General features: G+C 37.8%; 1 protein-coding gene across 3 annotated transcripts; it reads right to left on the reverse strand.

Annotated features, from left to right (window-relative positions):
- Positions 1 to 1,076: 1,076 nt before the first annotated feature.
- LOC306873613 (NEDD4-binding protein 2-like) lies at positions 1,077 to 14,070 on the reverse strand. Of its 3 annotated transcripts, none has more exons than XM_079423031.1 (16): positions 13,686 to 14,070; positions 11,536 to 12,469; positions 10,793 to 10,917; positions 10,252 to 10,340; positions 9,926 to 10,002; positions 9,528 to 9,680; positions 6,960 to 9,379; positions 6,229 to 6,314; positions 6,054 to 6,099; positions 4,843 to 5,009; positions 4,635 to 4,759; positions 4,263 to 4,389; positions 4,001 to 4,183; positions 2,924 to 3,088; positions 2,643 to 2,766; positions 1,077 to 2,070 (listed from the first exon to the last, which is right to left on the reverse strand). In XM_079423031.1, exons 1-15 carry the CDS (start codon positions 13,957 to 13,959, stop codon positions 2,668 to 2,670), a joined length of 5,070 nt encoding a protein of 1,689 aa, XP_079279157.1. In that variant the 5' UTR covers positions 13,960 to 14,070; the 3' UTR covers positions 1,077 to 2,070; positions 2,643 to 2,667. The 3 variants fall into 3 exon arrangements, 2 of the variants coding, with proteins under 2 accessions (XP_079279157.1, XP_079279156.1); XM_079423030.1 differs by having other exon boundaries at positions 2,920 to 3,088; XR_013784507.1 differs by lacking the exons at positions 1,077 to 2,070; positions 2,643 to 2,766 and adding an exon at positions 3,808 to 3,896 and having other exon boundaries at positions 3,059 to 3,088.
- Positions 14,071 to 14,849: the final 779 nt, after the last annotated feature.

The raw sequence follows: 14,849 nt of genomic DNA on the forward strand, positions 1-14,849 counted from the left end.
GCATTAAGAAAAGATCAGAGCTCAGTCAAAAGCTGCATACAATTAAACTCAGGAAATTCAAATATTCTTAAGCACAGAGAGAAAATATATGCCTTCACAGACAGTGCATATGTTACATCCTCTGCTAGAGGGAAGTGAAATGCGAGGCTGGGCTCTTTTCTCTGTAAAATCGTACATCAAATCTCTTCTAAGCTTCCGCTGTGACGTTCTCAGCACATCTAAGGTGTTTAGTCTTGCTTCTTCTACAGTCAAGAACTCATATATGAAACTAATGCAGGCAATGCAGCATAGAAACAAAGATACAAACAAGAACAAGATAAAGCCTGATGAGATTTACGGTTTGTTCTTAGTTTGGGGTCCCTGGGACCACAGTGCTGTCTGCATACAAGTCATTTTGAAATTAATCCTTATTTCCAGTTTATTTTTTATTTATTTTATCACTAAGCAAGGTATTTATAAAGCCTAAGAGTCTCTCAGACCCCAAACAAAACATGAAGTTTAAGTGAAAAAGAATAATTACCACAATATCAGAGCGCTTGTTTAGGTTATAAAAGGGCATGTAATTCAAGCATGATAGTTTTGTCTTGGACTTCGAATTTGTGTTTACCACTGATAAATAAACAAAACGTAGGAATTCAATCTATTCAAATTTTCAATGACAATTTTAAAGGGCATTAAGCATTTCTAATTAAAACAGCAAACAAGTTGTTTGTTTAATAAAGCCTTATATTCAATTTCAGATGGCACGGAGTAACTCGGTGTGTCAACACAACAGTGTCGCCCTCTGATGAAGAAGAAGTGCACTGCACTCACTTCAACAGCTGCCACTTTCATCATGGAGGAATCTGACCTTTACTTATTGAAACAAACGTCAGCTACCGAGCGTTCAACATGCTGAGTTATATTTTCCCCCACCAACGGTTTCTACTGATTAAAGGGGAAATGTAGAGAAAGAGACATGAGGATGCAGAAAAATGTTGGGCTGTGATTTTGAGCTCCAAGCACATGCTACGCTAACCCCTAGAGCTGTGCTAATTAGATAATATTTTCATTTCACCGAAAGAATCAAAGCTTGTAAATATTAAGACTTTATTCTTCTCTTCAGTTTTTCCAACCATAATTTCTAACAAAAATAAAACAAAATTTTACATATAAAATTTTTTGAGGTTCAAAATATTCAATTTCACAAAAATATTTTTTCAGAACAAATTCTTACACATAATAATTGTGATTTGCATAGCAGCATTAAGATGTCTATAAAATACATGTGGGATCAACATTTTCAATTGGAAATATAAAAACCAAAGCTGAGCTAAAAATCAAATACTAGCACAGCATAGCAACATAAATGTTAAATTCTGATCTAGGATCTGTCCAAGCTGCTCACAAACAAACTAAAATGCAAAGCTGATAGAGGATCAGCATTTATATTTCCAGAAAGTCTATTAACATATTTCTATATACACCAACACTGAAGAGAATAAGCCATCCTATGACGTCCCCATTCCCATACACAACATCCTAGGTCTTGTAAAACTGACGTTACACTAATAAACCAAAAGTATGGATAAAAAACAAATGTACAATAAAAATAAAATTAAGTATCAAACAAGTACCTGAATAACAACCCACCTTTTCACCTATATGGTCTGGTTATGAAAAATGTGTGACCATATATATATATATATATATATATAGTTACAAAAGGCCTAAAAACATAAAATTGTAGTGATTACGATTAGGAAGTGGATCAGTTAGTGGGATAAGGAAACATCAATAAACATTAAATAAAGAAAAATATGTACAGGTCAATGCAATATAAAACGTGTAAATATGTAGTACCTTGATTTTTTATGACTTGGATTAACTCTTGCACAATTACAGAAAGACATGAAAATGGTTATGTAGTTAAAAGACAAAAGCACAGTATAATTACTGGCACTATTAGTCTGCAGAGAAAACACTTTGGATTAAGGCAGTGGAAAGAGAGCAATCTAAAAGTAAATGCTTCATTGTAGCAGCTCTTTATGAAGTGTGACCAGTGCCAATCCAGTCTTAGGCTCAGTAAAACTGTGAGAAAGACAAAAAGAAATGATGGGAAAGAAATTACAAAATGTACACATAAAGACAACTGGTTATGCAAGATAAAAAAATCTAATCTAAAATTTCCCTATCCTAATTAACTTAAATATATTATATACAATTTGACTTGTTTTACCTTAATTGTTTAATTTTTCTGATGTATACAGTGGTGGCCAAAATTATTAGAACACTAGTATTTTCACCAGCTAAGTCGGGTTTTTTCTATCTTTTGCTGTAGTGTGTCAGTAGGAAATATCAGTTTACATTTCCAAACATTAATGTTGTCATTAATTGTAATAATCCAGTGAGATTTTTGTTTGCACAAGGAGTCTGACAACAGCCAGTGCTCCACACAGAGATCTGATCATCATCATCATCCAGTCTGTCTGGAATCCCATGAAGAAACAGAACAAACTGAGACCGACTAAATCCAGAAGAACTGTGGGAACGTCTCCAAGATGCTTCAAGATGCATATATGAAAATATTAGTGTTCTAATCATTTTGGCCACCACTGTATATAAAATTAATATTTCAAAAACACTGGATGCAGTTAGCAAACCTGTAGTGATGATTTTTGAGGTAGTCTAGTACAGCAGGCCTGAGCCGTGCCACTCCCCCTTGGCTGCGATTGCCTCTTCCTGTGATGATTGACAGCTGAGGCTGGCACAAACCCTGACTGAATTCTACCAACAAAAAACAAACAAACATTCATTCAAAATAACACCAGACTCTGAAAAAAAAAATATATATATATCCAACACACCAAAACCTGTACAATCCATCTGCTGTATACAATAGAAAAACTTAATATTTATGTATGTTTGTAGTTCACTTACCTACATTCTTCTCTGTGAGAACCTGACTAAGATGATGAAGGGCCTCATCCACATGCAGTCCATGGAGATCTAGAATATTCTGAGGCAGGAGTGAAGCATTCACTCTCTGGAATATCTGCATGGCTGCTCTGTGATTCGCTTCACGCATCTTGTCCCCATGCATGCGACCCTAAGCATGTAAACAAAATTGGACATGGAAACTTTTTAAGTAAGAGTTCTAATCAAAGAACAGCACTGCATTCTGCATGCCTTTTTTATAAAGCTAACAGACACATAGAGGTAATTTCCATGAGTACAAATCTTAATGTTTAAGCATATAATGATATTCTAGGGAATTGTGTGCTTCTAATTTTATTGCAACAGTTTGGACAGGACCCTTTTCTAGTCTAACATGACAGTGCCTCTGTGTATAAGGCACGGTTCAAAAAGAAATGATTGATTCAGTCAGTGTGGAAGAACTTGACTGGTCTGCATAAAGCAAAGTCCTAATCTCAGCTGAACACCTCTGGTGTGACTTTAAATGCAGACCTTGAGCCGAAAACTCATCACCAAACATCAATGATTCAGAGAATCACGATATATAGCATCCAGTATCTTTTAATCAATAATTTCATATTTTGCCATTGTTTTTCATTTCAATGCTTTATGGGACTGTAGTTTTTTTTCCCTCATTAGAGCTGTTAAGGAACATATTCTTGTACCTTTGTCTTTTGGTATAATTTTGCTAGTTGATTGGTTTGATTCATAGCTTATAACTGTTAAACAAAGACTGAAAAAAAATTCCTGTAAGAAAAATTAAAGTGAAAACGCTTCTGGAAGCAAGGCTGCTGAAAAAGTGGCTGGCATTGTTTCGCACTATTTCTGTGAGTTTGTACTGGGTAGACCCACCCATCTGTTAAGCATCAAAAATATTGTTGTCTTGCAGTGCAGCAGTTCAGTGTGGACAGACACATAGTTTGCCACCAGACGATTCATACCTTAAAAGACGATTCATACGTTTAGAATTTTGTGTTTGTCTCAAAACAATTTTTTTGTTTTTCTATCAGTTTTTCAGCACATCTATAATATTCATCTCTTGAACCTGTTGTGCGTAGAAACTAGCCACGTCCTTTTGTCCTTGTCGATGAGCTTCAGCTGCCTTGTTAAAACACTCTATCTGCTGACGTCTCTGCAGTGTTGCCTCTGTGCGGAAGTCATCATATTCTGGATCCTCCGAATCCTGGAATTGAGCAGCTTCCACCTCCCCATCTCTCGGTTTCCATCTCTGAGTGAGCGAGACAAAAAAGCGTCAACACAGGGTTTTTGTTTCATTTCAGTGTGCTATATGGTTACAACTAGCTCACCCGCTCTTTGCTCGGAGTTCTGTGCACACCATTACGTTGAGGGGCAGGTTCAGGTGCCACTACGTTTTTGACTGGCCCGTCATCAAGTAGAGTATGCAAAAACTGTTCGGTCTGCTCTAGAGAGTAGCTGAACAAACAAGTAGATGGTCAAGAGACATTTCCTTTAAGGTTATTTCTGATTTCTTAATTCTTTACTGTCTACAATTGCACAATTCTTCTGGGCATATTTAAATTTAAATTAAAAAAGGCTTAACCAAGAAACCAAGATTAGAGGAGGAAAGGAGGAGAAAATAATACTATCACAACAAAAGCACCTTTATCCAACAATTTTATATTATATATAGTCTACCACTAGTCTACCACTATTCTCACTTGTGATCTCTGAAGATGTCCCTGAGAAAATGTCGGTCTATGGTGGGGAACGTGGAAAACAGCTGGTTCTCCTTTAGCTTGGCTGCACCGTCTTTCTTATCCAGGTCCCTCCGACTTGACCTGGACTAAAACCCAAACATAGCTAATTTTCACTACTTTCTTTCAAAGTTCTAGGCAGTGATTATTTTTTTCTATGTGTGACCGTTACCTTCTCCATGCTGTCTTGCATCACCTGCTCTTCGATCATGATGTCCCTCAGTGAGACAGGAGCACGGGATGCACTCCAGTGATCCATAAAAGGAATTTCTTCATGTGAACCTAATTGGTCCCTCAGTCTGGTTTTGCTTCCCTGCGACTCACCCCAGTGGACAGGAACTTCGTTACCATGGAGACACAAAGAGAGATGGGGAGCAAAGAGCAGAAACAGAAAAATTATTTCCAGTATAGAGCAGTTTTCACAAATTGGGTACACTTTGGTGTCTCATGACATTTTTAAAAGCATTAGAGACACAAATCCATCCCTTGTTGTGAGAACTATTAGACATGTTAGATAAAGTATCATTAACATACATAAAAAAAAACTAAAAAAAACGTAGTTTTGACAAATTATAAATGTCTGTATTCTCTTCTTTTGGCCTTTCCCACCTCAGAGGTTTCCAACAAAGCAAATAAAAATGTAAAAATCATTTGACAATCAGTTTGACAAATCATCAGACAATTGCACTTTAACTATTAACTAATTTTCATTAAGAAATGCATAAATAGATATATACCCAATTTTGCACACAGTGGCCCCAGGGTGCCATGAACAGTCACTTCCATCAAGCACCTCTGCACCTCTATATAATTTTTTTATATACAGTATATTATATGAATTTTGTCTCTGCAATTTTGATTACTGGATGTTTATTAGTAGAAAACAATAAAAAGGCATACAAATATAAAGATAAAATAGTTTTTACATTAAAATAAAATAAAAAACAGCTAATAAAGGATTTAGGGTGACTTCATTTTGTAGAAAGAAAGGGTCCCACTTTATATATTAACTATTAAGTACTTGCATTTTAATTAATCATTTGATACAGTATACATACATGTTTATACATTGTACTTATAATTTTAAAAGTACTTGCATGTAATTACATCTGTAATTTTTTTTTTGTAATAACATTATAATTACACTGTTGACCCATCCCTTAAACCTACCCATACCACCAAACCTGTCCCTAACCTTACTCGTATCCCACCACAATAGTAGCAAAAGTGTTTTGCAATATGAACACATAAGTACATTGTACTTATTTTTTGATGCAAGTACACAGTAGTTAATGCTACCTAATATAAAATGGGACCTAAAGAATTTGGGATTTGAAAAGAAAGATTTGTGTTTGTGTGTATTGAGAGGATAAGCTGTCTCACTCTCTTGCATTAGCTGATAGGACAGAGCTGCCTGTCTGTGCTTCTCCTGCCAAAGACAATAAACACTAGGTAAGTTTTTCATAAATTCAGAATCAGTCACATTAAACAACCTATGTTGTTTTTGGTAGGTTAATATCTAAACACTGTAAACATAGGGAAAAAAGTTTGAACTCACTTGGATAGTCTCCTTCCATTTCTGGTGCAGCAGTTTGGCCAAATTCAGGTCTATCTGCACTGCACAGTCATCTGATGAAAACGCACCTGCAACCATATGGAGTTCAAAGAGATTTTAAAACTATTTTATGAGTGTAAATGAAGATTGATGTGGTTATTCATTTCCAAGAGCTTTTCACATTATTGTATTAAAACAAAACTAGAATCAGTTTCTTTTTATCTGTTACACTACTTTTAAGCTGAACTATTACTTTTTAAAGGGCTTTAGCCTTCATGGAACAAATAGTTTAATGCAGTGGTTCTCAGTTCTGTTCAAACAGGATTGCAGACAGCAAGGAAAAAACAATGCTTCATGAAAATGAAACCAACCACATAATCACAGTTATAATAACAAAATAAACAGGCATCAGCTTTTAAAAGGAGAGAAAACACTTCCAAATATCTGTTTTTGTTGTTATTCAAGACTATGAGTCCAATCAAATTTTACAGTATTTTGTAGCAAATTTATCTGTCACTTGGTAGAAGGTAGCCAAATTATGGAAATTCCATCATGTAAAAACCATGAACAAAACTACTCAAGGTTTGAAAATATAGACCCACACTACACTGAATATGCGTTACGGGTTTGGTATTGTTTTGGGTCGTCACTTGATGTCACTGGAACGACTGACTTGATTCACTAAATTAATAACTGAATGATTTATTTGACATATCGATTAGATATTTTATTACCTGGACTGACCCCAACAGGTCCAAAAAGCTCAGTGAGCTGCAATGCAAGTTCAGTTGGAAGTTTCAGCTCCAAGGTTTGAATATCCATTGAACTTGGCTCCCTCCCCACCTGTGCAGTTCTCTTTCTTTCCCTTTCTCGTTCCTTTCTCTCTTCTTCCTCTTTGCGCTCCATTTCGTCAATCTGACAGAGTAGTGACTGTGTTATGGCATTCACCTCTTCTCTTGTCTCCTCATCCTCTTTTTCCTTCTCTCCTGCCTCCTCTTCACTCAATTCCTTCAATGCTTCCTCCAGGCACTGACCTTTCGCACCCTCGGTCACTAATGCCTCTTCCTGTGCTGGACCTTGCTGACCTCTGTTGTCTGTCTGTTGCTCATTAGCTGCCGTAACCTCCAGTTGTACTTCAGTGCCTTCTGTTGGCTGTTTTAATACTCCAAAGGACGTTTTGGGCTCACATTTCTGCTTTTTCATGCTTGCCTCATCAGATGGTTCAGCTTCACTTTGTGAACTTTGACCTGGAGTCCAATCATCATCAGCTTGGCTAACGTCACTATGATTAGTTTCTTGGGACTTGAGACTGATGCTACTTCCTGAACTGTTGCTGGAGTCATCAAACAATACAGGTCTAGCCAGGACACTTTCTGAGCCCATCACGGTTTCTGATGGTTCTATAGATAATTTATATGACTCTTCCTCAGGAACCAAATAATCATCTCCCTCGTCATCTTCTTTATACAGTCTTTCTCCGGAATCTAGTAACAAGTTGGTTGTCCACTCGATATCTTGATGGCACTTCTCATAAAGGTCCTCCAGAATATCAATGGAGACGTGTCTGAAATGGCGGCTCAGAATATCAAGGTTTTGCTTTTTAGAGTTAGATTCTCTAAAGTCATTCTCTTCTACCTGAGAACCCTTCTCATGGACCATATGGTATGGCACTCCCTGCTGACAGGCAGACTCCTGTTCACTTGTTTTTGGCTTGAAACGCGAAGAGTTTCCTTCCAAAACAAACACACCGCAACTAGGTAAGTCTGAATCGAATTCAGAACATTTCTTCTGGTCAATTCGCCAAAGCCAGGCAAAGTCCTGAGGTTGTGTCTGGGTTGAGGCACTGGAACATGACTCCACAGGCAATGAAGGTGGTTGTGCTGTAGGTGTAAGATCAGGGTGCAGATGTGAAACAACTGGAGATTGTGAGCAAGGTGATGAAGGACTTTGATTGGTGAAGGTAAGAGCCAGTTTACAAGATTTCCCCACTCTTCGGCTAAGCCCTCTTCGTCTTTCCAGACTGCTCTCTGAGTCTACAGCAACCTTTGAGCAAAGAGTTTCTTGGACGTTTGTGCTCAATCTGCATTTATCTTCTGACAACACATTGTCCTCCTGCTCAACCTCATCCTGTGTGCTCTTCTCAGCTGACACCTGATTAGACTGCTCAGTTGGGTCTGCTTTCTCTTTTGATGGACTTGAAGAGTTCAAGTAATCCTTGCATGGGTCAGTGCACTCTGAGAACGTTCTCTCCAACACACAGTCAGGAAGATCAGGCCAAACCACACTCTCCAGGTTCAAGTTACCCTCTTTACCACCAAAGGAAGGGAAATTCAGAGTAGTCTCTTTACTTGGAGCTGGACCTGGGTAAAAACCTGGAGAAGAGTTTATTCCACATTGCAGTAGATCTACAAGTTTTTGAAATTCAACTGTATTCAGCTTATCAGTATCAGAATGCTTGTCTTCATCAGAAGAAGTGTTATCTTTGTGTTCAACAACACTGGATTCCAAAACAGTGCTCTTAACAGTATTATTCTTTGAATTCGGACGTCTTCCTTGACGTTGACCTTGAGATTCCAGTGGCCAGTCCCCAACAAAATCCAACAGCTCTGGCCGCACTACTTTGTCTTCAGAAAGAGTCTCGCCTTCACATCCCTCCTCCTTATCTTGCCCTGGAGAGTCAACACTGGGGTCAAAGTTCACAGGTTGATCAATGGCACTAGTTCCAAGTGCATTTCTATCTTTTACTCTGTCCCTCCTCACACGCTGAGCAATGGACTGTGAAAATGCCACAGGCGGCTCCGGAAACTTTTCATGCGCTGACACTACAAATTCTTCAGTTGTCCTGCTACTCAAATTTCCCAAATGTTTTTCCGTGTCCACAAGGCAGGCATCTAGCTCTAAGTCTAACCCTTCAGTGTCAAGAAGATCAGACTGAGGTTTTCCAGACCCTTCCAGAATATTCTCATGGAACAAGACGGATTCCTTGGAACTGTAGGAGCCCATTTCACCTTCTTCCTCACCTGCAGATATGGTACTGTAAGTCTGGCTAACAGAGGACACATCGGGGAGAGATGAGGAAAGGTTTGTGTTGAATTTGCTAAACCCAGAGTCACCAACAAGATCAGGATGACTGAGGCCAGGGTATAAAGATTGCCTGAAGGGAATGAGAGAAATACATATTGTTGTTTAAATACATAAGAAATCGGCTTCACAGTCAGTGTTTTCATAATTACTAAAGGTGTGACACAGTAAAACACAACAAAAATTCTGTGAAGTAACATTAATATGTTGCATATACTTACTGGGGTTGCTCAGTCTCTGTCTGTGACGAATCCACAACACTTGGCACTGGTTCTGGTCTTTGTGAATGCATGATGCTCTGGACAGAGACAAATCGTTCATACCGTTCTAATATGCGTCGGATCTTTTCCTTTGTTACTTGATGCCTTGTGCGCCTTTATAAAGAGGGAAAATCACAGAGTTGGCAAAAATTGCAAACATTCGTGATCATAAAATGACTTAAAAGCAATGGATCACAGTTGTGCAGGAGTTCTACATACAGTATATTAAGGGTAACTTGTTCAGACTCCCAAGAAAACAGTTTAAAGATAACTGTTCTTAAATTAGTTATGTTTATGGATTATGTATGAAATGTGCAGTAACGATAGTTATTTCTGGATTGTGGTTGTGTTTAACATACTTCTCCAGCTCTCTGGGTTTAGTTTTCCACCAGGTATCTGGCTCGCGAAACAGCACCTTATATCTGTGTTTCTGTGCCTAGGAGAAAGAAAATCAGCACAATGGACGAATCTGTTCGCAGGTCATGTCTGTGTACACTGTAAAGTATGGAATATTCTAAAGTTAAACCTAAAAATAAGATATTTAGTAATGTATAATTGTGTATCATGATATATGCATTACATTAAAATGTTCAACTTGTGAAATTAAACCTAGAAAAGCCACAGCTGATTTTTCACAATACAAAAACATATGGTCATTGTCTGATATTGAAAATAAATTGCTTACCATGGCAACGTATGGTTTCATCTCCCAACATTGCATATTGGTGTTGTCTATTATGATGGGTGACTGTCCTTTTTCAAAAGCCTCTTTTGCTGAAATGTTGATCACCACAAAGAAATTGCAGATAGATTATATAAAGATTAAATGTGAAGTATGTAATTTTATGTGCTATCAGCGGTGCCGAGTAGAATAGTGAAAATAATGACCCTCACCAAGTGAGCCAATGTTGCCATGTCAGGCTGGTTGAGTCTCTCAAACAATCAAGCAATGTTTTTACAGTGACATTAAGTTGGAGAGTGTACAGTTTGACAGTAATTAACATAAATTGCTGACTTGTTGTTTCAGCATACTAAAACGAGTATAGGTAGTAAATTTGGAAGAAAATGTCAAAAAAAAAAAAAAAAATTGCACACATCACCTTCAAAATCAGACTGTGTAGTTGAGGGGTAGCTAAATAATTTAACACACAGGACAATAACTACAAATAATTGTACACACCTGACATTTTGCTTTGGCTTGAACTAAACAGGCCTGTAATACTCACCTCTCTGGTGATTCCACTCGTGGGCCTCTCCTAGTAAATTTGGCTCAAAATGGTACGGTCCATTTTGAGTAAAATAATCATCAGTGCTTAAAACAACTCCTCCAGGGTTCTGCACCAACATAGCACTGAACAACAGAGAGAGACAAAAACTAATACACTTTATCTACAAACATACCCCACCATATCTGCGGTGAGCACGGTTATCTGCCAGTGTAGTTCATTTCAAAATCTAATTACAATTTATGTGCTGGTATTTGCTCTTTGCGATTTGGTATTTAAATGCACTTTTCAAAGTTATTTTCCAAGGCCAATCTGATATTTAAAAAGTACACTGAAACTTCACTAAAACAAGTTTATCTTGCAAACCTCTGTTTTGTAATGCAATACAATACTGTGATAATACCATGTACCATGAAAAAAGCTTCAACAATTATAAAAATAAGAAAATTTGACACCACCACATGGCATATTTCGTAGCCATGACCATCTAAATTAATCTAAATTACTCCATGCTCAAGAAGTTATTATAACTTCCCCCTAAGGAAATCTATTTCCTCTACATAGTGGAGTTTTGTACGTCATGAACTGCTCTCATGGACTACATTGTTTTAAAGAAAAAAGCACATTATACACTCTCTTCTTCCAGAACTTATAATACCAAAAAATAAGAGGTTTCCTTTACGCTAATTCCTTCTCTTTTCAGTAAAATATCACATATCCCAGCCATGTGTCTTCTTGCTTACTTGGCAAGGGTGGTTTTGCCTGATCCAGGAGCCCCTCTAAGTAACACCAACAACTGCCCTTCCAATTTGAGTCTGTTCCTGGGGGGCAGAGTCCATGACTCCGGTACAGTCGCAGAAGGTTTCAGAGGTGCTTGTCTGATAGATCCATGAGCCAACCACTGAGAAGCAGGGATGTGATTAGTGCTCCAAGGTGTGGGGTTAGGAATGACAGGTGTAATGAAGGTTGGCCCCACAGCGTGAGGATGAAACTCAGCAGCCTGAGTGTTCCAGAACATGGCAGGAGTGCGGAGTGCTTCTTGATGCTGCTTTGCCGCTGCATGGTTACGGAGTTCATCAGGTCTACGGTAAACCTGGAAGGCTGAGGGCCGTGGTTCAGTAGAGCTGGCCTCCAGCGTTAGGTGACTAAAGTCAAGCGATAAGGTGTTGGTCTCAGGGATATGAACCCCACCAAAACTTAATTCATTCATGGGTGAACTACCGCCACGGGCCTCACTAAGCCCGGGGTCAGAGTATGAGGCCTGCTCAGCCTGCTCTTGTAAAGTTGGAGGAGCTGGAAGCTGAGTCTGGGGTGTAAGAGGCAGCGAGGAGAGAGGGATCGATTGAGAAAAAGGGGGCAGAGAAGACAGTGGTATGGAAGACATCAGAGGATGCGAGCTAGTTTTTGTCTGATGTGACGTCAATGTTTGAAGTTCCTCATCTATGAGAGCATCAAACTCTTCTGTCAGGTGTGTTTCAGTAGGACTGAGCTCTGCTTGAGATGTAGGCTGGTTTGAAAAGGTGAAGCTCTGCACCGCTACACTGAGGGGATCTGCTTGAGTGGTGTTTCTTCCCAGGAGAGCGGCTGCCTGCTCAAAGCCTGAGACAGGAGGAGGGGGTGGAGCTATGACCTCAGCAGCATCTGACAGCTCCAAAAGGGAATCCATCGCATTGTCCACTAATGCAGAAATGAACAAGAAAAACTTGAATATTTTAAAACAGCACATGTGCAATATTTAAGGACATTGTGAAATATTATTACAATTAAAAAATGTTTTATATTAAATAAATATTTAAAATATAATTTATTCTTGTGATGATCACATGATCCTTCAGAAATTCGTATAAGCTGATTTGGTGCGCAAGAAATAATAATATTCCTGAATAGTTTTTGCTTCTGAGAATATTATTTGTAGAAACGGTTTAAAAGTTTGGGAATGCGTAAGGATTAAAAATTATTGTATACTTTCGGCAAGTCTGTAGATTTCCATTTCAAATAAATTCTGTTGCTTTTAAACTTTTAATTAGTCAAAAAAATACTGAAACAATTTAGCACAGTTTACACTGAAAAAATAACTATTAAGCAGCATAAACTACATAAAAAGAACCAGAATTAATAACTGAGCACCAATAATAATTTCACATCAAATCAGCATATCAGAATGATTTCTGAAGGATCTGACAATCAAGACGCAAGAAAAAAAAATCAGCTTTGCAAATACAGGAATTCAATTTTTTTAAGTTATTTTGGTTAATAATACTTCCCAATATTACTGTTTGTAATGTATTTCTGATCAAATAAATGTAACCTGGGTGAACACATGTCTTACAAAAACATTCAAAAATTATCCCAGACCTGTATGTCATGTCATTTTACATTTTAAGAACATAATCATATCATACGTCATGACAACGTCAGCTTCCAAAATTTGAAATATAATATATAACAATAATATAAAGAAAATATAATAACATTAAGTAACTATGTGAATCTAGGTGAAGGTGGTGTTCTGGTATATGTAGCTGGTTTCTAGGTGGTCTAAAATGGCCTAACATGGCCATTAGGGGGTCCAAGCTGATCTTTAGCCATCTTTGACCAACCTGCTACCAGTTGGCCATACCAGGTGAAGATGGGAAAGCTGGCTTTGGATCATTGTAGTTGGTCAAGCAGCTAATGACCATCTTGCACCAAGTGAAGACCACCACACAGAAACCAGCTACCATGCTCCAAAACAAATCTATCAGCTTCTGATCATAGTAACAAAAGATCTAACGTTATGAATACAATCGTTGATTATATTGTATCTTATTGGATTGTGTGCTGTCTGTTCCCAAAACTAAATTGAATCAGGCACCTGCTAAAATTACAGCCAGTGGTGGCCATTCACTCGTACCTTTAAAATCTGCTTCTGAGAGCACCATGTAAATGACTTCTGAATCCAGATGTGAAAACATCTCCTGCATGCTCTGGATGATTTCGTCTCTGCTTTGAGATTCCAGCTGCCCGCTCCTGAACTGCGTGGATCCAAAGTAATCATATGATGAGTCCGGCCGGGTCACAAAAGGTCCGTTTGCCCCGTGTGATCGACTCTCGGATCCGCTCCCGTATTCAGCCGCATGCCCCGGGGCTCGAGAGGGACTCAGTCCGTTTTTCTTTTTCTTTGGCATTCTGCTGTAACACGTTCACAAGGAAAATCCACTGTTTACAAGTTACTAGAGGAAGGAAAGTAAAGAAGAAAACCAGACGAACAACTCTCAGCGGAGAACCAAAAATACTGCAGCGCCTCTGGTGGATGGAAACAGCATGACTCCAGCTTTGATGGGCATTAGGCAAAGGAAAACTACATGGATAAAAAATCAGAAACAGAAAGAGATTTATGGCAAGCATGCCAACACAAACGAGGAATTTGTCATGGTGAAACCTCCAGTACACAGGAAACAATACAAGATAAAAGAGTAAATATATATTCAAATATATAAGAAACGTTATGTTTCAACATTTATTCTTTTTTTATTCTTGATACATAATATAAGTTTGGAAACATTACTGTTTTTAAATGTTTTAATGAAGTCTCTTGCTCACCAAGGTTGCATTTATGTGCTCAAAAATACATAAAAACACTAATATTGTGAAATAATATTAAACTTCAACTGTTTTCTATTGTAGTATATTTCAAAATGTAATTTATTCCTGTGATAGCTACATTTTCAGCATCATCAGTGTCACACGATCCTTTAGAAATCATTATATCATTCAGGATGATCTTCTGCTCAAAAAAAATCATTCAACATTATTATCAAGATTGAAAACAGTTGTGCTACTTAATATTTATGCAAAAAAAAACATGATATACTACCATTCAAATGTTTGGGGCCAGTGTGTGTGTGTGTGTGTGTGCGTGCGTGCGTTTATTCAGTAGATATGTATTACATTTATAAAAAGTGACAGTAAATTTACATTACAAAAGATTATATTTAAAATATTAATATTATTTCACAATATTACTACTATTTGCATTTTTGATTTAAATAAATGCAGCCTTGGTGAGCATAAAATA

The sequence above is a fragment of the Barbus barbus genome (genome assembly GCF_936440315.1).
Source record: "Barbus barbus genome assembly, chromosome: 8".
Lineage (NCBI taxonomy): Eukaryota > Metazoa > Chordata > Actinopteri > Cypriniformes > Cyprinidae > Barbus > Barbus barbus.